This window comes from Pimephales promelas, chromosome 10, assembly GCF_988280905.1.
Source record: "Pimephales promelas chromosome 10, fPimPro1.hap1.1, whole genome shotgun sequence".
Taxonomy (NCBI): domain Eukaryota; kingdom Metazoa; phylum Chordata; class Actinopteri; order Cypriniformes; family Leuciscidae; genus Pimephales; species Pimephales promelas.
In genome coordinates, this window is record NC_142778.1 from 33,145,889 (window position 1) to 33,169,971 (window position 24,083).

The following is a 24,083-nucleotide window of genomic DNA, read 5'->3' on the forward strand; positions in this document are numbered from 1 at the left end:
CTGTGCTGGAACTTATTTTCAAGCTAGTACCATCTCTTAATGGTTAAAGCTACAGTAATGTCTTCAGCTACTCAGCTCCTTATATCTCTTAAGCCTACTAGTGAATGTTTTATGAGCCGTAGAATAAACATAATCATCTGCAGTCACGCAGAGCCTAAGCACAACCAAAACATTGTTCTAATATTAAATGCATGCAGTTTTGTTTTTTTTAACCTCTAGTGTCCCAAAAGTTAAAATAGTGGAACTTTTAATCAGCTTCTTGTCCAGTTAGGCAAGTAAAATCCACCTGCCAAAAAAAAAAAATCTTTTGAACAGTAGTGTGTATATTCTGCATATCTGCATATCTATACGTCTGCATATCTGAGCATGTCCAAACAAGTCTTAGCATGACTCAACAAACTGTAGTGATAAGATAATAATGTGAATATGCCAATTATGGCGCCTGTAGTTCAATCTTCTATACCCTGAGAACAATTTTGCTGATCTCTTGTCTTTTTCTATTATTTTTTTTATTGACAGTGATCATGATGATGAGGTTGCCAGTCTGGCCTCCTCGTCGGGGAACTGTGGCCCTCGCTCCTCTCACAGACTTCCCGTAAAGGACTGGAAAACATCACCACGCAGCTCCCCCAAGCTCAAGAGGAAGAGCAAGAAAGATGAAGGGTGAGTGAGCTGCCCTCCTTACTATGTAAATCTTCCTGATATTAATGTTTGTATTGTTTAATGTGGGATTGAGTGGTGAGCCCCTTCAGCCATATAATCTGATTGTGTGACTGATTAATCATCTTTGTTTTCTCCCTTCCCAGAGAGTCCTCACAGTCTAGACAGCTTGAGAACCAGGTAAGTCCGTTGATCCCCTGCACCACAATCCGAATGCATTTCGTAGCATTTGTATTGTGTAAACCCAATCAAAATGCACTAAGGCTTGTGATTCATCATATAAATAAAACATTAATGCAGTGCTAAACCATGAGTAATATGAATGTTCTGCTGTGACTTCTAAGACTTGCAGCTGTGCTGATGCTTGAGTGTCACGTGCGAGTAGTTAATTTGCTGTTGTGTTCTCAGATGAGCACAGAGGTTCAAGATGAGCTCCTGCTGATGTTGCGGAGCCAGCAGAGGGAGTTAGCCGAGCTGAGACAGAACCAGCTGGACATCCTGCAGAGAGTTACCAGCCACATGGATGCCATACAGAGCTCCATCATGGCTCATATCGAGCACTCCATGTTGGCTCAGCAGGAGCAAGAACGTATCCTTCCACTAGGGGGAGACTCGGAGCTAGTTTAGGATTAATGATATGAAATAAAGAGAATTATAAACGCATGGTATTTCATCAACAATGCTACACTGGCTGAGTAATATTGATATTGTAGCCTATATTAATATTGCTCCATTTTCGTGATAAATAAACCAGAAAGTTAAAAGTACCACTCTACAGAATTTTAACTTAGAAATGTAGCTTCTTCATGTGTGGTGCCATTCATAAAACATTTAACTTCTCTTGTGTGACATGTTTCAAAGCAACTTAAATATAATCTAAGATGAAAATGAAGTAAAATTTAAGCCCACTATCACAAGAAAATGCATGATCTTTTTTTCATATGCATATGCACACACTAAAGAAAAATCCCTTTCGATTTGTCAGGCCAATGCTATTTGTTGTTAACTTTAACTTTAGCTGTTGACAGAGAGAAGAATGGAGCGAATTCTGGCTGAGGGACAAAGCCGGAACCAACAGCTCCACGACCAGCTTGCTCAGCAGCTTGTCCAGACTCTGAACAACAGTCTGTGCAACCGGCTAGACAAAGTTTTGCGTGAAGAATTGAAAAAGATCGTCCCACAGAGTGAGTGCCGATGTGCTAAACTTAAAGGGAGTAGTTTACTTTAAAAAAAACAAAAAAACTTTTGCTGATAATTTACTCACCCCCTTGACATCCAAGATGTCCATGTCTTTATTTCTTCAGTCGAAAAGAAATTAAGGTTTTTGATGAAAACATTCAAGCATTTTCTTCATATAATAGACTTCAATGGGAACCAAACGGTTCAAGGTTCAAAAGACACCAGACGATGAATGAGGGTTTTATCTAGCGAAATGATCGGTCATTTAAAAAATAAATAAAAAAAGTTTAAGTTTTGTAAGCTCAAATGCTCACCTTGCTCTGTTCTGTGATGAGTGTTCGTGACCCTCCTGTTCGAACTCGTTCATCAAAATGAACAAATCTTTTTTCGAGTCATGACTCAAAAGGGTCCTAAATAAGACCCTTATTCATCGTTTGGTGTCGTTTAAAGCCCTTTGAAGCTGCACTGAAACTCTCATTTGGACCTTGAACCGTTTGGTTCCCATTGAAGTCCATTATATGGAGAAAATCCTGGAATGTTTTCATCAAAAACTTTAATTTCTCTTCAACTGGAGAAAGAGAGATGTGGACATCTTGGATGACATGGGGCTGAGTCAATTATCTAAAAAAGTACTTGTAATTTTTTTTGTCAACGTTCAATACAGCAAAGAACATTCTGCTCTTGTTGTTGTTGTTTTTTGTCCTTTTTACTGGGCTGGAAAGAAGACTTTTATTGATTATTGATGTTTATGTAGAGCTTTTGTTGACCTTTTTTTTATGCAGCCATATCGAAGAGTCTAGAACCTGTGACTGGCCAGATGAACAGCACCATCGCTGCCAAGTTAACCGCAGTGGAAGGAACACTGAAGGAAAATGTCACCAAAGTTGTTAAGTCCAAGGTCAGTGGCTTAACGAATGAAAAGAGATCCATCCAAACTTGCCATTTGTTAGGATATTATTTTCCAAAGACATTTCTGTCTGCAGAGAATGTTTCTCTGAAACTACAAACTGAGCAGTTCAAAAGAAATGTACCAACTTCTATGCACCAGTGTAGAACTGAATAATTCATCACGGAAGACGAAACAGGCACAAACTGGGGAAAACTCGAACTCTTCGAACTTTTTGTCCTATTCTTCCATTCACAGAACACTACAGATGCCATCGGTCGTGCTGCTGCTGAGGCCATGCAGGGCCCCATTCAGGCAGCATACAAAGAGACCTTCCAGAGCATTGTGCTTCCTGTGTTTGAGAGAGGCTGCCAGTCCATGTTTCAGCAGATCAATGACAGCTTCAAACAGGGAACCCACGAATGTAAGAATCATCACAAAAGGCTTTGCTACCTTTCTGACATTTTATTTCTGCTTTTTTACAGTAATAAAAAAAAATCACCATAGTGCATATTAATGAATCTAGCAAGTTGTTGCATGCTCTTTAGATCTGTTTTACACATCTTGCGTCTGTACTGTAGCACCAGCCCTTTTAAAGGGATACTCCACTTTTTTTTGGAAATAGGCTCATTTTACAACTCCCTCAGAGTTAAATAGTTGAGTTTTACCATTTTTGAATCCTTTCAGCCGATTTTCTGATATTTAGAAGAACATCTGTCACCACACAGTTTCTGGTCTCATTGACTTCCATAGTAGGAAAAAAATATACTATGGAAGTCAATAAGAACAGAAACTGTCTGGTTACTGATATTCTTCTAATTATCAGAAAATCGGCTGAATAGATTCAAAAACGGTAAAACTCGACTGTTTACCTCTGGGGGAGTTGTAAAATGAGCCTATTTCCAAAAAAAAGTGGAGTATCCCTTTAATGTATTACTAAATGTATAATGACTTTACTTTCTCCTACAGACATCCAACAGCTTGAGACGCATATCAAGAACAGGAAACAGCGGGACCAGGATGCACGGGATCCTGTGATTGGCCAGCTGCAACAGATGATTGACACACTCCAGAATTCTCAAGACCAGCTGGCCTCCACTGTGACGGCCAGCGTGTGCTCTGACGTTCAGCATCAGCTCCACATGATCGTGGGAAAGTAAGGCTTTCTGTCACATGCATGCAGCACAGAGCCTTTTTAATATAGTTAGAAATCACAAATCAATATAAGGTATTCTCATTCCCCCTGTATGCCTTCCCTTATGGATAACTTTGTTGCACGATTAGAGTAGATTCGGTTGTTAATGCAGAGAAAGGGTTTTTTTGGGGGCAGCTCTGCATTATGGACATTGCAAAATTGATCGGTATGTGTGGCACTCTTCCTAATCCTGGATTTAATTCGCCAATAAAGCTGGTTTTCCTCTCACATATAGGCAATGAAGACTATGTAGTATTAAATTCAAGTTGGAGGGATTAAATTCATGTGGCGTTTCAAACAAAAATACGAAGATAATTTGTCACTAATTAGTTTGATACGTTGAGGTTTACACTGCAGTCTCATATTTACAATACAACATTTCTGTCGTAAAAAACAATACTTGTAAAAACGTAATTAGGTCTTTAATCTTTTATTGTATTTTGACATTTTTCACCAATTGATACGGAAGCTGGCATGGTGTTAAATTATATATATGTATGTATGTTTATGTGTGTGTGTGTGTGTTTTTTATTATTATATATTTATTTATATATATAATATTATATTATTATAACTATATATAGGCAAATATGACTACATTTATATCATTTAATCTGTCTTTTGAATAAAGTCTTTTTAATATCTAATAGATGTTTGATTCTGCAAACAGTGTTGTCTGCTTAGCGTTTACTTTTTAGTCATGTAATTTATTTATCAGTAAAAAAAAACTTTTTTAGGATTACATAATAAAGAAGTTGCTTTGTAAAGTGTTTTTTTCCATATTGGTTTTGTTTCAGATTATTTCTAATTTAGTAAATAATATACTGCATGCAATGAAGTAGAGCTTGAATGATTCTAGAAAAAGTAAGAATCACGATTTAAAAAATAAAATAAAAAATAGAGATCATGATTTTCCCATGATTCTGAATAGACAACTAAACAAAATGGTGTAATTTACTGGAGGTTCTGACAAAATGTTAATTGCTGGTCTATTTAATCAATTGTTTTTTTTAAATTCGGTTTGAATGAATAATTCAATGACTCGTGCATAAAGCCTCACTTGTTTCATTAATGGATGAGTCTGTTTTTGAACCAATGAATGTTTCAAAGACATACCGATTGGTTATGTATTTTTTTATATTGTTGTCGTAGTCTAATGGTGTCTCTCCTCTCTGCAGCCTGCAGGACTCAATCCTGACGCAGGTGCAGCGCATAGTGAAGGGAGAGGTGAGTCTGGCCATGAAGGAGCAGCAGGCAGCCGTCACCTCCAGCATCATGCAGGCCATGCGCTCGGCTGCAGGAACTCCTGTCCCCTCCACACATCTGGACTACCAGGCCCAGCAGGCCAGCATACTGCAGTTACTACAGCAGGGCCAGCTCAACGAGGCCTTCCAACAGGTTAGTTACCAATCGCTAGACATATACATATGCCTGATATTTCACTCATGATATCATGCTTCAGTGATCATGTTTTATGGTAATTAGTGGTGCAATTAGATAAACTGCTATGTCATGTACGTAGCCCTTTTAACACACTTTTACATGCGTTGAGCCAGTTCTCAACCAAGCTATTTTCTTTCTCCCTCAATAACTATTATTTTTGTAGAAAAAAAACATCAAGTACACAGATTTAGAATACATTTAAATTATTCAATGTATGATTAAATTATTTAAGAATACATTTAAAATTTAATGTATGTTTTCTGTTAAACAATGTTCCAGTGGTAAGGTCTACAAGGTTGAGAACCACTGCATGAAGCCATATGCCGCTGCAAAATGTGCCAAACTAACTATTTGCATTTTGTGAAATGTAAGCGTTTAAAGTCCACATGAAATCAATTTTGGAGTTTTTTTGGCTTTTAGTATGAATATGTTAGTCTTACTGTTATCTGTAAGCTAGTGCTCCAAAAACAATGACAATTCCCATTTACAAGATATAAGCATTCAAAACTTAGTCAATTATAGGTCAATGATTTTGATGACATCACTCTGCACTTCAGCTTCTCATCAGATTTTGTCCAAACAAATACTCTCTAGAATCTAAAGTGCACCACCCCATACATATAAATGCTGAAACTGTGCCTAAAATCAGTCACTTATTCACACATTTACTATTTTCTACATGGTAAATATAATATATTGGTGTGATTATTCACTAAGTAATTTACTGTTTCATCAATCAAAACTTTTGAAGTTTTATGATTTAGTTGATTTGTACACGTTACATTTATTTACCAAGTCAAATATAATAAAACTCCTAAATGCTTGCAATTATTATTTTCCCAGCGAGAAAGTAAATATAATCTTAGAGGATTATGTATATTTAACCAACCACAAGTACATTCCACATTAAGAGAACACTGTTTATCAAGTAAAGGAGTTAAATTGTGGAATAGTTGTTGTAATGAGTTAAAACAAGCCACATCTATTTTTCAGTTTAAAAATTTTTTAAAGAGAATAACATTGGGAAAAAATATACAATAGAATAAAAATGAATTAGACAGGCTTGCTTCTGGTGTGGACAATGGTCCACTAATGTGTTAATGTTAATTTTGTGAACAGATGTTGTCATTAATGAGTTGCATTTGATTCTAAAGTTAAGGACAGGCATTATAAGCTTTAGCTTCCGCCTGCACCTGGTCATATATAGTATTTATGTTTCGAATGATTTGATTGATTGATTGAATGATCTGTAAATGACCAAACCGAATAAAATGAAAAATTATAAACTACATGCTATTGGCTATTTTAAAAATGGGGAGGAGCTGTTCGATTTTGTTCCGTCCTGTATTTCTGTTTCAGTGGAAATTACATTTTCATACATTACATTTTTACATAAATCAACATCTTGAATAATGCTGCGTGTTTCAAGCCACTTCAATCGGTCTTTAAGGGAAACCTCTTTACAAACACTTCTCTATGGAGGAAATCAGTAGCATTTTTTGTTACCCTCTGTTCAAGTTAAATAATGCAAATCCCTAATAGCCTAATTAAGCTTTTGGGAGGTGACGTCTCAACATACGTGCTGACAGTCAGACTGCAATAACTGTTCAGTAGTCTCTTGATTTGTATTCATAACTTGTTAATTTATTACATAATTAGCATTTTTGGTCAATTTAGTGGTTGTAGAGAATCACTATAATTAGTCTTGTTGGGTGAAATTGAACCTTTAGTTTAATACTTATTTCCACAGGTGACACAACATGGGATTTGCCCTTTTACTATGGTCTCTCTATATATGTGATATGTCTTGTAATATTCCTCTCCAGCTTGCTGTGATTTTTCTTGCAGGCTTTATCCGCAGCAGACCTGAATCTGGTGCTGTACGTGTGTGAGACCATTGACTCTCAGCAAGTGTTCGGCCAGCAGCCCTGTCCACTCCATCAGGCCGTCCTCCTGTCCCTCATCCAGCAGCTCTCCACCAACCTGAGCACACGCACAGAACTCAAGATCAGGTTTGTTCCCTTCACCTCTATCAGTCAGTGCAGTCATGCTCTATACTCATCTCAAAATGTCCTTTATATAGCAGTTATTCCTTCAGCATCAATTTGGTATGCCAAAGCATGCAGAGCTCTGTGCTTTTAATGATTAAACTGTTAAGTACTTATTTATAGTCCTATGCGGTTTCATATCACAGGACATTAACGCTTTAAGACTCGAGACATCGTCCTCTTCTCTTTAATTCTTCTGTGAATGACCTTGTGTTGAAGGGGACATTGTCTTCTGTGGCAGTGCTGCATTGGGCTGCAGTTATTAAAGTGCTGTACAGTCTGGGCTGCATTCGAGTTCTCTGCAGGGAGAAAGGGACTAACTCTTGTGAATCTCAGAGTAATGCTCTGCCTGTGTGCTGCCAAGTCCCTTTACTGCTATAAACTGCGATCTGCCAGTCCTATCTCTGAATTGCACTCTAAAATACTTGTTTCATACTGTCCATATGTGCATAGACATTGCCATCTGTAAGTCTGTCCGTTTTCTGCTTGGACATGAGGATGTTATTTTAAGCAGTAAGGCACATGCTTTAGGTTTTATATATATATATATATATATATATTAGGGCTGGGGAAATGGATTGATTGTTTTTTAAAATGTGGTCGATTCAAAATCGATTCTCAGCGACCACGAATCGATTTTTTTTCCATATTCAGGGCTTGCGGTGCTGCGTCTTCTCTCTCTGCACAAAGCAAGCATCAAGCGCTGCAGGTGTTGACACACACTCATGTTTAGAAGTCGGGACATGAGGAATATTCACTTGCACAGTCGGGCCAGCATTGCATCATAACTAACGTTTATCATTTTCATATCCGTTTAAGTCTTACCAGTTTAAACATTCAAGCAATTTTAAACTATCCCGTGCTCACGCGCTCTCAGAGATGTCTTTCACTGCACGCACATACAGTACAAATCCACCTCACAAACAGCTCGCCAGTAACAAAAGATATTTTTTTGTGGATTAAATCACTTTACCAGTTAAAAACACACAAAATTATGTCAACTCTGGCCTTGACATTCGGTTATGTCTTAAATGTATAGCATAAAGCGCGTGTGACAGAGTAGCCTATAATGAAACAGTAATGGATCCGCGCACTAGTTCTTAAAGTGAACGCAGCCATATGTGTCTGTCATTAATTTTGTTGTCAAAACAACATAATATAGCATTAATTGAAACGAATCCCAATTAATAGCCTTTGTGTTTAATTCAGTCAGGACTAAAAGACTATCGAGTTTTATTTAACATTGGATTACTTTATTCAGTTTTTGTAGTATTTCTGCCCTATACCAAAAACTTTTCTTTTTATGTCTGTTTATTTGTGTCTTTATTCTATTGTATTTGTATTTATTTGTGCTACTTTTTTTCCAATTTATTTCAAATATTGAAATCAAGCTTCCATGTCCAAAAAATACCCCATTCTAAAAACAAACATTTAGGTGAGATCAATGTAATAAAAAAAATGTCTAAAAAAAGATAACTGATATTTATTCATCTATCTTAAACTTAAAATAACCAAATCCTGTTTGATCAAGGTTGTGACTGTTCTGACTTGTCCAATTTTCAGCATTAATTTAGCATCTTGCATCAAAATCCTGTCTATTCATTGTATGCATTAAGTGTATAGTGTACCTAAAATAAGTTTTATATACAGGTTTGTCGCTCTTAATTTCTTAATTTAGGACATAAGTTTACAAGTGGTTAATTTATGCACTGTTCCTTTTATAAATATGGATTTGTATTACATCTATATTAATTATAGTCGAATCGAAATCGAATCGAATTTGAACATCTGAATCGATACCCAGCACTAATATTTATAGTGCCCGAGTCTACCCTTTTGTTTATGACAGGAACTATTAGATGCCTTCATATGAAAATCAAACTTGAATATGATTCATATTCATAAAAGGAAAGTCTCATAATTTAATACATATTCAAATTATGAATAAAACAAATGTGTTAATTTGAAATGTTTCTTAACTGCCAAATTAGCATATTTTTATTATTTCTGAAGGTTCATGGGACACTAAACGGCTATAAGGCTATTCAAAAACGTTAAATTAAATGACAAAAATTATTCCAAACTTTTGACAGGTAATGTGTATAATTTAATGGCTCATGAACATTCACCAAGTAATTTGTTGAAAGATCCTGACCAGACAACACTATCATGACCCAATTATTAATCACACACCACACCTTAATTCCATATTGGACATATGATACAGTACATAAGACGCATTTGTTTTGGATTTAGCTACAGCTTGCCGAGTGCAACAGAATGGGACGAGCAGGGGTCTTGAAGCACATTTTAAAGAAATAATCGAATTCGCATTATTTTTTTTAATCTTTTGACCTGAACGCTTTGTAATGTGGCACTCATGGCATGTGATACTGAGAAACAAGTCTGGAATTAGCACAACAGCTGCTTCACATTATGTAACACTTGAGTATTAAACAACAAAATGCAGTGAACAGTAAAACGAATATTGAAGTGGATGTTTTTTTTTTCCCTTCAATTTGGTTTTCCAGGCCTGGGTATTTTTTGCTACGAACAGTAGCAGAATCTCAATTGGTTTGCTTGTTTTTAGCATCACATGTTCTGTCATACCACCAAGCCCTGCGCGTTATGCTCCGCAGTGATCAGCTCTTGCCTTCGCAAATAAAGGTTAGCAGAATACAAGATGTAAACAGTAATTTCTTTGCACAGAGAATGTAATATCTCTCCGGGCCAATAGATTATAGTTGAGATAACAGGACTGTGGGCTTAAATGAATTGGAACAGGGCCTACACAAGTGAAAAATAGAGCAAACTGTCATGAGGCATGAAAGCTGAGCCATCTGGACAGGACCACACCGCAAAGTCCTGGGGATATTAAGGTCATTGTATTACATTTCATTTTTTTTAATCGGAAGCTTAAACTTAATGATCGCTTGTAAGGTAATTAAGATGACCTCTGTGCAACATACCGCTCAAGTCTCTGGTGGTATCATACAGCAATGTCTATTCATTTTAAAAGACAGATGGAGAGATTTCCCACATAGTTTTCCAGACAGGTGGCATTTTGCTAATCCTTGATGGACTTTATAAAAACAAGCAGCCTGGAGAGAAGACCAAAAAAGCTTTACCCTAGAATAGCTTAAAGAAATAATAACAAACATGTTCTGTTAGTACAGCTGTCAAAAAAACACCAGATTTGTGTTTGAGGACTGGAATGAATGACTAGTGCTAGTCAAGCAAGGATGTATTAAATTGATGAATTTTTATATTTCAAATAAATGTTTTTCTTCATAAAAGGCATCTTGAGCAAATGTTTCTTCAGCACCAAATCAGAATATTAAAATGATTTCTGAAGGACGCTGAAGACCGGACTAATGGCTGCTGGAAATTCAACTATGAGAAGCTCAGACCTCTTGCACTTTTTGAATTTAATATTAATACATTGTTAGAGGTCTGGCCCAGTGCAAAGTGCTTCCAATATTAATGAGATTTGGCTTCAAAGCAAACTGGTGATCGTAACAGGAGAGATTAAAGGAATTTAGCCTTCCTGCAAAAACACTTTGATGAAATAAATGATGTAAACGGCGGCTCCAGTTGAATCAAAGCCTGAAATAAGAAAATATTGGCTTCTTCATGAGTCATGACGCTGATGATTGCATGATGTCAGGAGGTGTTTTTCAGTTTCAGTGAGCTCTTAAAATGCCTCTAGAAATCAATTTTTTTTTTTTTCGGGGTTCCCATTTATTTCAAAGGCACTTGTTCGGAGGTATGTACTTTGAAATGTGCGATTTTTGCTCATGGAAGTTCATATCCAGGTTGTTTTGTGTGAAACACTCGAAGTTAAACGCCATTTGACTCGTTTCTCTGATGCCACAGCGAAAATAAAAAACACTGACTGCACCACAAACACTTCTCTAGTGGAGTTAGAAAAGCCGTAGAAAGTGGAAATGGCACGTTCTTAAAGGGATACTCCACCGTTTTTTCATATTAAACTGTTATTCCCTTAAAGACGAGTTGATGCAAACCTCTGTCATCTCAATCGCTCTGGCGCGCGAGACACTTTGATCGCACTTAACTACCCCAGTTCATTCAATATGGGCCAGGCAGAGAAGCGACCAAACACCTCCACGTTTTCCCTATTTAAAGCTACACTGTGTAACTCTTTTAGTTTATTCTTAGCTAAAAACACTTAGTTCTTTCAAAAATATATGTGCTCATTAATGTATATTTACTTCGTTCAAGTAATAAATTATTCTCGTGAGTGTATAATATGCCTTTGAAAATACATACGGGTGAGGGGTTCTAATGTCGGTCGCCATGTTGCCCCTCCATCTTGAAAGTACATTAGCCAAAGAGGGACATACCCGTTAATTCAAGCTTTAGGTTTGAGTTAACACTCATGGACGAGGTCGAACTGGAAGCCATGTTAATCTTGGACTACATTGGCCACCGTAGGAGTTAAAACAAAATCGGAATTGAGAGGAACAGAAACTAATATTCACTGGATGGTCATATACCTTTTCACCACTAGATGGGGGTAAAAATCACACAGTGTAGCTTTAAGGGAATAACATCCCTTTAAGTTCCCTGGCAAAACTGCAATAATATAAAATGTTACATGCAAAAAAATTGCTATCATGAATGGCCATCTTTGTAGAAAGATTCTTATCTCCTTTCTCTCATTCATGTGTAGCTATCTAGAAGATGCCGTGATGAACCTGGACCACGGAGATCCAGTCACCCGAGACCACATGTCTGCAGTGCTGTCCCAGGTACGACAGAAGCTCCTGCACTTCCTGCAGCAGGACACCCAGAGCCCTCTGAGCAAGCGTGCACGGCGCCTCATGATGATGCTGCAGGGCCTGGTCAATCACTAGAGCCCCTTCAGATGGTCACAAGCCCTCAGTCAGCGTCCCGTCACGACCTTGTACCACCCTGCTGTTCGGTTGCTCATCTTAGTTCTGCCGCTTATTGGCTCTCTCCAAAGCACTATTAGGAGTTGTAGTCCAGACTTGGACATAAAGATATATTGGTGGGTTTGGACTACATCTCCCCATCCTGGCCTTCCTCCTCTTTTTGCCTGCACATGTGAAAAATCATCAGTTTGTATGCGGCACTATCATCAATGCAGAACAGGACATGGGATACTTCAGTTCATTCTTTGAGACCACGACGACATGGTGGTTTCTTTTTTTTTTTTTTTTGGCTTTCATCCTCGACAAGGAATCAGGAACAAGACTGTGGAGAGCATGAGAACGAAAGTAACCTGCTGAACGGATGGTTTTCAGGCTGTTTATTTTGGTGAAGCGCCATTAAATGCTGCAGATATGGAGACATGATCACCGCCTCATGAACATCAGCCCTGTCGGTTATTGATGGTTGTATTTAGGCTGAAAATAATGCTGCTTTCTCATGTCGAGTGCAGCATCAGACATGTTCCTGGAATTTTTTTGGTAATTCTATCGGGATACAAAAAGATCAAAGCGAGATTTCTGTTCTCACACAGTTTGATACCATGTTTCCCAATCAACAGAGCCCTGTAAAATATGTTTGAGGGCTTATATTACCAAGAAATGCTAACCACACACGTCCCATCGCATGCAGTACAACTGCAAGTCTCTAGAGGGCATGCATCTATATATAATTCTTTTCTAATTTTATATGGTGTTTCTTTTTTTTTTTTCAGTTCTTCTGTGAAATTACACTACAGCGAATGCAGCAAGGCTTTTTTTCTGTTTCGTATGTATCGTAGCCCCCAAATATTTGAAAGTGTTGGAGAAAGGGGCTGGAATGCCTACTTTCTGCTCTGTTCTAGTCAGTTGCTCGTATTTGATTTGGACTGAGATTGCCGACACTTGTTATGGAGGGACTATTTGGCCATTCCCTCTGATAGAGGAAGAACAAAAAAGAAAGTGCCTTATCAGCCTTTTGCGTATCAGATACTGGTAATCGTTTCTTCGAACCCTATGATGGGCGCCACATTGGTGTGTGTGGCCTATCTTCAAGCAAATTTTCTTTCTCACTTTAACACAGAATTGGACAGGGTTTTTCCTGAAACGTTTCCTTTAAAGTGCTGTAAACTGTGATCTGAGTTTGTTTTGTTTTTTTATCCCCCCTTCCATTATTTCCTCACACGTTTCATCCTAATGCAACAAGGAAGTGCCGGCCCGTTGATTGTGTTTAACACATTATTCGTTCCCTGTCATTTTTATTTTTGAGCTGTGCATATTATATCCGCAGTCTCTGTGGCTCATTAGGACATTTTTACAGGGTGTAGGCAATGTGTCCTTTTGCTTTATTCTCTTATGTAAAAAAAAAAAGCTCTTTAACAGACATGAGCCTGCTGTGCAATTGAGGATAAATCTGAGGCTCTATTTAGGAAATATTAAACTCGGCATGCTTGCATGCTACTGGTGAGAGCCATGTATACACAAGTTAACCTGTTTTTACGAATTTAACAGCCTATTTTGTTCTGTGAACCTGTATTAATCCCTTTTCATTGTCATTTCACTTTCTTAAATAGTATAGTTTCCAGCAAAGATAACCTGCGATCGGATAGACAGTTTTATGTTATGTCGGGTTGAAATGTCAGTTTTAAGGTTTTGTTGCATTGCGAGAGTAATTGGTTTCGATGCCGTTTTAGACACGTCTGATGATGTTTGGGTTAATACATAGCCTTCAGTGTTTGAGGCTTACACAAACTTTTTTTTTTTTGCTTCTCAAGAGATTTGCATTGCAGGTTGTGTACGACAATTTAACTGTAATTTTTTTTCCATTTGTGTTGATTTTTGTTCCTTATGTTTGGAATTGTGTTGTACATTTTACACTTGTTTCTTTCATCCTAGATGTTTTTGGAATAAAAAAAGAAAAACATTGTTCAATGTTCAGTTAAGGCTGTTTTCTTTTCCATAGTTCTGTTTTAATTCTTGCAATACGCAGTGGCACCTCCTTACACTTTTCAACATGAATAAAACTACAAGTTACTCATGAAAAAAGACATGAACACAGGCCTTAAAGGAGTAGTTCAATTTAAAAAAAAAAAACCTTTGCTGATAATTTACTCGCCCCCATGTCATCCAAGATGTCTTTCTTTCTTCAGTCGAAGAAATTAAGGTTTTTGATAAACATTCCAGGACTTTTCTTCATATAATGGACTTCATTGGGAACCAAAAGGTTCAAGGTCACAATGAGTTTCAGTGCAGCTTCCAACGGCTTTAAACGACACCAGACGATGTGTAAGGGTCTTATCTAGCGAAACGATAGCTCATTTAAAAAAAATAAAAAAAATTACGTTTTATAAGCACAAATGCTCACCTTGCTCTGTTCTGTGTGACTCTCCTGTTCGAACTCGATCAAAATGAATGAATCTTTTTCTGAGTCGATTTGTTTGTTGGATGAACCAAATGACATGGGAAAAAAGGTAAAAAAGAAAGAAAGACATGGATATCTTGGATGACACGGGGGTGAGTAAATGATCAGCAAAAGTTTTTTTAAAGTGAACTACTCCTTTAAGCAAGGGTTAGGACGTTTAAGTAGCTTTTATAAACTTGCCGCCTTGTAATCAATATACAATCGTAATACACAAGCGAATACGCAGTTATGATTACGATTTACTTCAACCTAAGTGTAATACTTATTAGTGTAGTAGGGTTTTTAGTATATTTATCTTATAATACAATAACATAATGCATTACATATCGTTAATTAATACAGTCAAGTAGGCTACTTTTAAATAACAAAATATAGATTTTCATCAATGTGACATTTTATTTATGATATGTATCTGCAGCCTATGTAAGTTACGTGACCAACTGACGTCAGCATTATGTAATGTTTGCTGATTTATTAATGATAGCGTATGTAGACTAGCGTGTAGTAATGCGTGAGTGAAATGAAAAGTTGTGCTTGCTCGAAACAACCCTCCGTGTTCCCGCAGCCTCCTCCCCTTTACTACAAGATATGCGCGCGCTAGTGAATCATTCATCACTCCAGCGCAATGCAAGCTGATGCTAAGAGTTTCTGTTAGATGAACACCTCTGACTGAACTATCTTCAGTTTCTGTGTACTGGGATCTGTTCAGGATGACACCTCTCCTCTGCAACGCCTGCCTCATCTTGCCTGTTGCTTTACATCTGCGTAAGTTGATTTCATTACATTTTCTCTTGCCAGCACACACCTGAGTGAAATCACCGATGGATTTTGTGGTTTACTCAGGCTGCTATGAATCAGCATCCGAGATATTAGGAGTAAAATAGATCGAGAGAGGTTACCTCAGCGGATTATGCTAGTGTCCATGGGCTGTTTCCCCATTTTAAGCGCGACAGATGAGTTTAAAAATCAGATAAAACACACACTGGCGCAGTCTCGAGGAGTTGAGTCGGTCGAGCTCTGGATGTTACCGGGGCACCGCTGACGTTTCGCTGCTGCTTCGGAGTCAATGCAACTGTGGATTTAGTGTGTGTGTGTGTGTGTGTGTGTGTGTGTGTGTGTGTGTGTGTGTGTGTATGTGTGGAGGGGAAACACAACTATAGGATCAAATCATGAATAAAAGCATCTGTTCACTCCTTCACAGCTCTTCTCTCCAGAGAGAGTATAACCCCCTTTTGCGAATTTACGAAACAATAGGCTATGTTGTCAGTCATCACCAGAGTTAAGGAGAAAATGTGTTTAAACCGTGTTTAGGACTTAAAATCATAAAATCAGAATTCTATATTAGTTCATTTTGACGATTATTTTACTTTTTGAGGATTTTTTTTTATTTTTTTAAGAAGAAAGAATCGTTTTAAAGGAGTTAACAAATTAGAAATAGCTAATGTAAAACACTTAAAAGGTGCGCTTAAACATTTGAATTATTTTACAGACATTTTAGAGGAAGCAAATGGTCCAAAAATGTATTGGTAACATCTTTCTTTCATTCGTTCTTCCTTTATTTATTTTTCTTTGTTTCAATAGCCTATACAACTGAGTTAAGTATTAAGATTTAAATTCTTGGATAATTTCGAGACTGAAAGCATACAATAACCTGCAGTTAAGCGAGTCAGATTACACCACCAGTAAAGTGATTTTGATTCACTAAATAAAGAACCGACTCATACGAGTCATTCATTCGGCTGTGTCTAAAATCGCATAGGCTACTCTCTTGAGTAGGTTCTTATCTTCAATAAGAAATTACTTCTCTCACAGCCGTGATCTATATAGTATGAATGGGATTTTGTAGCGCTGTATATTTTTGATATTTTAAAAGAACATACTCAAACGAGTCATTCGCTAAAGATTCTACACTGGTTATGTGGTTGATTCACTAAAAGAACCGGTTCATTAGAATCATTCGTTCTGACCAGGTACCTTTTTACAGTTTGGCTCTGACTACTCTGCGCGTTTATCGTTATTTTGTCGACGTGTTGTTCGTAAATATTACCACTAAGCATAACGAGAATCATATTATCACATGATGACTTTTGTTTATAGTGGCTCCACTCCACACTACTACCATAATGGTTTATTTATTATTTTTGTGCCTTTATTAAATAGGACTAAAGAGAGATGGGATTGGAACTTTTTTATATTGTTCTCTTCAGAAAAGCATCAGAAGAAACTGATATAATAACGAAAATATATGTGCATCTTCATCCGTGCTGTTTCACTTCTTTATGATACAAACTTGCTTACTGCTGCAACATCATCATCAATTTAAATGCCATAAAATATGAGCTATATGAAATATCATGCAAGATAGACTGCACGTGATTAAAAAACAATCAATAGTCTGCGAGACACCTAGCCTACATTTTATGTAGTTTAAAGTTAGTTGATGTTTTTGGCAACTTGTGGCTTTTGAGAAAAAACATTCCCACATTTTCACAAAATGTGCAATTATTAGCAGGTGCTTTTTTTAAACCATAATTTACAAAAACAGAATCAAATCAGTTTAATGGGGAGAGTATTATACCATGCATGATTAGAAACCACAATATAAACCCATGATATTGCTAAAATACAATGTACATCTATTTTTAGCATGTCTGTCACATTGCCACACTATGGAAGGCTATATTTTGTAACTACAGATGAGTTGAGACAGTGAGCACAAGGGACTTGGGCAAGTGTGGAAGTGGTTATTTATACACAAGTGAATCAATCTTCAGTGTGAGATCTAGAGTTAAATGAATAATGAAGAGGATTGTCTTTGTTGGAGTATGAATGCAGAATCTGCTGTATTGATGGTTTTTGTGAGTTTACTGCACCACCGTGGATGGACAAGGTCATGGTTTCGATTCTTAGAGAATACGTAATAAAAATCTCTCTTGGTATAGCCTGAAGGTAAAAAAAAAAATACTGCATGCAAATAATAGACATTGACATTCACTTAATTATCCTTCATGAGGATTCCAGTGGTATTAGTAATACTTGCAAACCAAAGCACTATTCAGTCCCAAAGTGCTATTTGCTGAACGTACAATTCAGTAGTTTATGGAAAAGACAGATTTTTCATATGTTGTTACTGCTTTAAATACCTCGCACTGGGTGGTAAGACTTTTTGATTTTATTTTAAATGGAATAATTCATATTTTGGTTGATTTTAAAAATCCTCTCAATCTTTTTGCGCTCTCGTTCTCTCCCCATATCACTTTCATATTCATACGCTTTTGGTTTGAAAATTTAAAGCGTGCTCTGTAGACAGTTTTCCGCATTGAAAGGAGCAGACACGACTTCTGAGTAAAGATAGTTTTAAGATGCCTTGAAAACTAGGACACTAATGTTTACCGCCAAGGATAACATTCTATCTAATGGTCGTTTTTAGAACATTAATTACTCAGTAAATAGGAAGTGGTCTGATTTGCAGGATTGACAGAAAGAGTACTGTTGATGTACTGCAAAGTGCCAAGGTCTTTCCCTCCCATGCTTTTCACACAGTTTGTGATGGCAACTTCTGAAGTGTTTGAGACATCAAGACCTTCTTTTAATTATTAATAATACATATACACGCATAGAGTGGGGCCGGACATCTGAGGCCTCATTGAAAATCTTGGATTTAAAACTGAATTTAAACCTGTAAACAGATATATAATATAAAAAATAATATTAAAAAATTGTGTTACAAAGTCAAAAAAATTCTGACTTTGTAACACAATTTGCGAGTTTAGATCTTGAAATTCTGACATCTTTTCTCAGAATTGTGAGATATAAAGTTGCAATTGCGAATTATCAGGCCAATTCTAAGGGGAAAAAAATAACTTTTTTCCCCTTAGAATAGTTTATATCTCACAATTCTGACTTTACAACACGCAATTTCAACTTTTTATCATGCATTTCTGACTTTATAACACGCAATTGCGACTTTACATCAATCAATTGTCACTTTATATCACGCAATTCCGACTTTATATCTCGCAATTCTGAGAAATAAAGTCAGAACTGCGAGATGTAAACTCGCAATTCTGAGAAATAAAGTCGCAATTGCGAGATATAAAGTCGCAATTATAAGAAATAAAGTCGCAATTGTGAGAAAAAAAGAGAATTTAGACTATCTCACAATTCTGACTTTTTTCTCATAATTGCGAGTTTACATCTCGAAATTCTGACTTTATAACACAATTGTGAGTTTATATCTCGAAATTCTGACATCTTTTCTCAGAATTGTGAGATATAAAGTCGCAATTGCGAGTTATCAGGCCAATTCTAAGGGAAAAAAACTTTTTTCCCCTCAGAATAGTTTATCTCACAATTCTGACTTTTCAACACGCAATTTCAACTTTATATCATGCATTTCTGACTTTATAACACGCAATTAAACTTTACATCAATCAGTTTTGACTTTATATCACACAATTCTGAATTTATATCTCGCAATTCTGAGAAATAAAGTCAGAACTGTGAGATGTAAACTCGCAATTGTGAGAAATAAAGTCAGAATTGTGAGATAAAAAGTCGCAATTACCAACAAGCTTCCATAAGTTCCTATATTTATGAGAATACCAAAAATTTTTACACTTTATTTTGATGGTCCTTTAGACACTCTGCTAACTATAAATAACTTTGCAACTACATCAACTAACTCTCATTAGAATATTAGCAGACTGGTTACGGTTCGGGATAATAGAATAAGTTGACATGTAGTTGCAAAGTTATAGTCAGTAGAATATGTGTTCGAGGACCATCACAACAAAGTGTTAGCAGCTATTAAGCAGACTACCAATGAGAGTTAGTTGACATGTTGCAAATTTGGGAGGTGGACCATCAAAATAAAGTTTTAACCCAAAATATAGAACTCAAATGTGAGGCTTGAGCTGTTTGCCAATTTAACTGTCACCCAAAAGCATAGACCAACATTGATTTTTCTCATATTAAAGTAGAGAACTGCAAAACAGAACCATTTTAAGAAGTCTCAGACTTCAGCCTAACTATAAAGGTTTTTAACTATAAACTATATAATAGAGTTTCTGGTCTTTTGTTATATACTCTGTAAATAAGCGCTGTGAAATGAACCAGCAGCTGAGGCATGACATCCCCTCGACTCCCCACCCTGTGACACCGCGAATGAATATTCATGAGAAAAGTGACTTACTTCTTGAAGTTACAGGAACTTGTGTCCTCTAGAAGTAATGAATCCTGAGTGATTCAGTGGTGTGAGCATTTGTGTGCATGTGCTTAGAGTGTGTGTACAGGAGAGAGAGAAAGACAATGACATAACTTGCAGGGGTAATTAAAGGCAGCTGAACTGGACGCAGACTCGGTATACTGCATAAGGATCATGTGTTTTCTTCAAGTTCAACCGAATATATACAAGGTCACCGCAGTCCATCTCCCAGGTGGTAAATTTTGAGTGGGTTGCATATCTGCATCAGAGGTAAGAAGCCCTCGGGACATATGGAGGCTAAATGTGCTGCCAAATACGGTCATCACACTTTTTTGTTGCACTTTTTACAACTAGAAGAAAGTCTTTCATAAAGTCTATACTTAAATTAGGGTATTTGACTGACTTCTATGAATATGACTGGTACATATCAAAGTAATTGTGATTATCCTAAGGGAACTTTATAATGTTACACACTGTAAAAAAATATTGTTGGTTTAACTTAAAAAAGTAAGTAACCTGGTTGCCTCAAAATCGTAAGTTCATTGAACTGGAAAAAGTGAGTTAATACAATGAAGGAGATTAATTTAATCATCAGAAACTCAAAATTATATGTTATCTGAACTAAATAAATTATTTAAGTTGATTTGACAAAAGAACAAATGTTGTGATTACTACACTGTAAAAAAATATTGTTGGTTTAACTTGAAAAAGTAAGTAACCTGGGTTGCCTTAAAATTTTAAGTTGATTGAACTGGAAAAAGTGAGTTAATACAATGAAGGAGATTAATTTAATCATCAGAAACTCAAAATAATAAGTTATCTCAACTAAATAAATTATTATAAAGTTGATTTGACAAAAGAAAATATGTTGTGATAGCAAATCTTGAAAATATTTTTTTACAGTGCAGTACAAACAGATTTTTCCAACTTTGGATTCTCCTCCTGTAACTCTAATGGATGAAGTGCACTGGCTAAATTAAGTTTGGCTTGAAATAGATGTTTCGATAGTCTTTTTTTTTTTCCTATTGAGATTTATATATCTGAGTGAAGCGGCTTTTTGAACAAGATAAAATGTAGGGCGGGACTTCATTGGATTGTTGTGGTTTGCTATTTGTCGATCTCATGTGAGTGACAGGTTGTTCCGCCCTCATGCCAGTAAACACTCAATCATTCATAATAATTACTGCATTATTCCATAAAAACAAGAAATTGTCCATTTTGATTTCATGATAGCCTTGCCAGTTGAGCTGTTGCTTTTTATTATTATTATTGAGAGTTAGAAAGACATCAGCTATCTGAGCGAAAGGGCCAAATAGTCCTTCAGGTTTGTCTTTTCTGTTTCAGTGGCGCTGTGGAGGTGGACATAAAGAAAGATTAATATGGCTGTCAGGTTTGTTTGATCACGGTTGACTGACTGCTCCCTCAATGGCTAACCCTTTGAACCAGTTGAGCTGAGACACGTACACTCACTGTGGTTTTCTGTAAAAACAGCCATTGTATGACAAGCATGGATAGTTTGAGATGATCTGAAGAGAGAAGAACACCATAAAATACTGTAGGTCTCACAGGATTGGGAAAACAACACACAGGATGGATAGAGTGGAAGATAAGAAAGTTTAGTTGTGAACAGAATACAAAAAATGAAAGAATACAAAATTAGAGATAAAGAGATGAGACAAGACATGCAAGGCAAGGTATCTCTATAAGGTAGCTCTATAACATGTGGTTCCTATTAACATAGAAATGCGTATTATACCGGTGGAAACTATACACTGCATGTGCTTCAGTCTCTAACTCTTCCCGCACACACTCAAAGTCACGCAAAGTCTATCTCCCCACGTATGTATTCAGAAGAGTATGTGAACAGTATGATACACTCTTAGAAGAAATGGTTCTATTTAGAACCAGAAATGGTTCCATCCCCCGCTTCATATATGGAACTCTATATAGAACCATTTTTTTGGTAAAAGGTTCTATTGGCCATGTTCTATATAGAACCTAGAGGAACCCTTTTTTTTTAAGAGTGTATAGAACATTTTAGGGGTTCCAAATACGTAGCGCTGATAGAACCTTTTAAGGTTCTATATAGAGTGTAGATAATACTATGATTATGTCAAGATGAAATTAGTAATGATGAAGCCATGAATCGACACAAGGTGGGGAAAGTGAAGAGATGAGGAGACAATACCAGGCAAAACGAGGAGACGAGGTGAAATAAGTAAAGAGACGAGAGAAGAGACCAGATGAGAGAAGTGAAGAGATGAGAAAAAAAAGACATGAGACAAGATGAGAGAAGATATTTAATGAGACGTCAAGACATGAATAATGAGACAAGGAGAAGAGAGAAGGAGAAAAGTGAAGACATGAGAATACGTGAGCTGAGGTGACTGCGAAATTAAAAGAGGTGAGACAAGAGACGTGGAAAAAGAGAAGAGTGCAGAAAACAAGAAGAGAGAATAGACAAGATGAGGAGAGATGAGGAGACAAGACAATAGAAGGGATGAGATGAGAGAAGGGAAGAGACGAGGAGACAAGACAAAAGAAGGGATGAGATGCGTTACGACAGGGTGAATGATGAGTAATGATGAGACAAGGAGACGAGACAGGAGTAAAGTTTATTTATAAAGCACTTTTCACAGATAAAATCACAAAGTGCTGTACATGAGAATAAGTTAAACAAAAAATATATAACGTATATGTACGATTAAAGTGACGCTAGTGAAAACCCATCAACCAAAATAAACATGTTTTCAGAACCTTTTCTGCCAGACGTAAGGACAGGAGTAGGGCGTTCCTCAGTCTGAGAGCTACAGACTGAAATGACATGTCCCTTCTTATAACGAGTCTTATGGCACTTTTCTATTACCGGTACCAGCTCGGCTCGCCTCGACTCGGCTCGCTTTTCGCTCCGTTTTCCATTGCAGACACCACAAATAGTACCCGGTCGTCATAACGTCAAATGCCCTATCAAGCTCTTGCTGGATCCTCTCTTCAGCAACCAAACGAAGGAAAGTCTGCACCACGGCGTATTCTTCCGAGTAAGTTTAGAAACTATCTTTGGCCAAACTATTTAAAAATGGCGGGGATATTCTGGATACTCCATCTGGCGCGTGCAATGATGACGCAGTGAATGGTGACGATTCTCTCTGACCAATCAGCAGTCGGCATTGTTTTCATTTTAGTACCGGCTTAGCTCGCCTTAGCTCGCTCAGAACCTCGCCGCAGGTGATAATAAAACAGTACAGGTACAACTTTTACACAGTGGAAAACCAAACAAAGCCGAGCCGAGTCGAGCTGGTACTGTAGTGCAAAATTAGGGATTAGGGACATTAGGGACTGCAAGCAAGTTCTGGCCAGAGGACCGGAGAGTGCGGTCAGAGGAATACGGCTTCAAAAGATCCAGGATGCAATATGGGGCCTGACCATTTAAAGGAGTAATTAACTTTTAAGAAAACGTTTGCTGATAATCTTTTTTTCGTGTCATTTGGTTCATTCAACGGACGAAATGAACGAGTTGACTCGGGAAACGATTCGTTCATTTTGATGAACGAGTTTGAACAGGAGAGTCACGAACGCTCATCACAGAACAGAGCAAGGCGACCATTTGAGCTTATAAAACATAAACTTTTTTTTTTTTAAATGAGTGATCGTTTCGCTTGATAAGACCCTTATTCCAACTCATTCCAACTCATCAGATACGACGCTTTTGCCAAAGAGTAGACATCCAACGCACATGGCACCCTTTAGCGTCAAATGAGACGCTTCGGTTATGGTAGGTTTAGTTCTGGGGTAGTGTTAGGGTTAGACCACTAGGAGGCGCCTTCTGCCCCATATATATCTGCGTCTCATTTGACGCTAAAGGGTGCCATGTGCGTTGGATGTCTACGCTTTGGCAAAAGCGTCGTATATGATGCCTTGGGATGAGAACGGGCTCCTTATTCATCATCTGAAATCGTTTAAAGCCCTTTGAACAGTTTGCACTGAAACTGTCTTTTGGACCTTGAATCGTTTGGTTCCCATTGAAGTCCATTATATGGAGAAAAATCGTGGAATGTTTTCATCAAAAACCTTAATTTCTTTTCGACTGAAGAAAGA

The 24,083-nt window shown here is 37.1% G+C and overlaps 2 protein-coding genes across 4 annotated transcripts in view; both read left to right on the plus strand.

Annotated features, from left to right (window-relative positions):
* edc4 (enhancer of mRNA decapping 4) overlaps nucleotides 1-14,292 on the plus strand; it is a 29,188-nt gene extending 14,896 nt beyond the window's left edge. For all 3 annotated transcript variants that reach the window (XM_089116500.1, XM_039683994.2, XM_039683996.2), the window contains exons 20-29: nucleotides 520-663; nucleotides 807-840; nucleotides 1,069-1,249; nucleotides 1,689-1,844; nucleotides 2,622-2,737; nucleotides 2,984-3,149; nucleotides 3,695-3,881; nucleotides 5,099-5,318; nucleotides 7,212-7,375; nucleotides 12,105-14,292. In XM_089116500.1, the coding sequence (XP_088972626.1) occupies nucleotides 520-663; nucleotides 807-840; nucleotides 1,069-1,249; nucleotides 1,689-1,844; nucleotides 2,622-2,737; nucleotides 2,984-3,149; nucleotides 3,695-3,881; nucleotides 5,099-5,318; nucleotides 7,212-7,375; nucleotides 12,105-12,288 (1,552 nt within the window). In that variant the 3' untranslated portion in view covers nucleotides 12,289-14,292. The remainder of the gene's footprint in view (nucleotides 1-519; nucleotides 664-806; nucleotides 841-1,068; nucleotides 1,250-1,688; nucleotides 1,845-2,621; nucleotides 2,738-2,983; nucleotides 3,150-3,694; nucleotides 3,882-5,098; nucleotides 5,319-7,211; nucleotides 7,376-12,104) is intronic.
* Nucleotides 14,293-15,298: 1,006 nt separating this feature from the next.
* Nucleotides 15,299-24,083, plus strand: part of nrn1la (neuritin 1-like a) — a 30,670-nt gene continuing 21,885 nt past the window's right edge. The window contains exon 1 of the mRNA XM_039683866.2: nucleotides 15,299-15,547. Coding sequence (XP_039539800.2) covers nucleotides 15,493-15,547 — 55 coding nt within the window. The 5' untranslated portion in view covers nucleotides 15,299-15,492. The remainder of the gene's footprint in view (nucleotides 15,548-24,083) is intronic.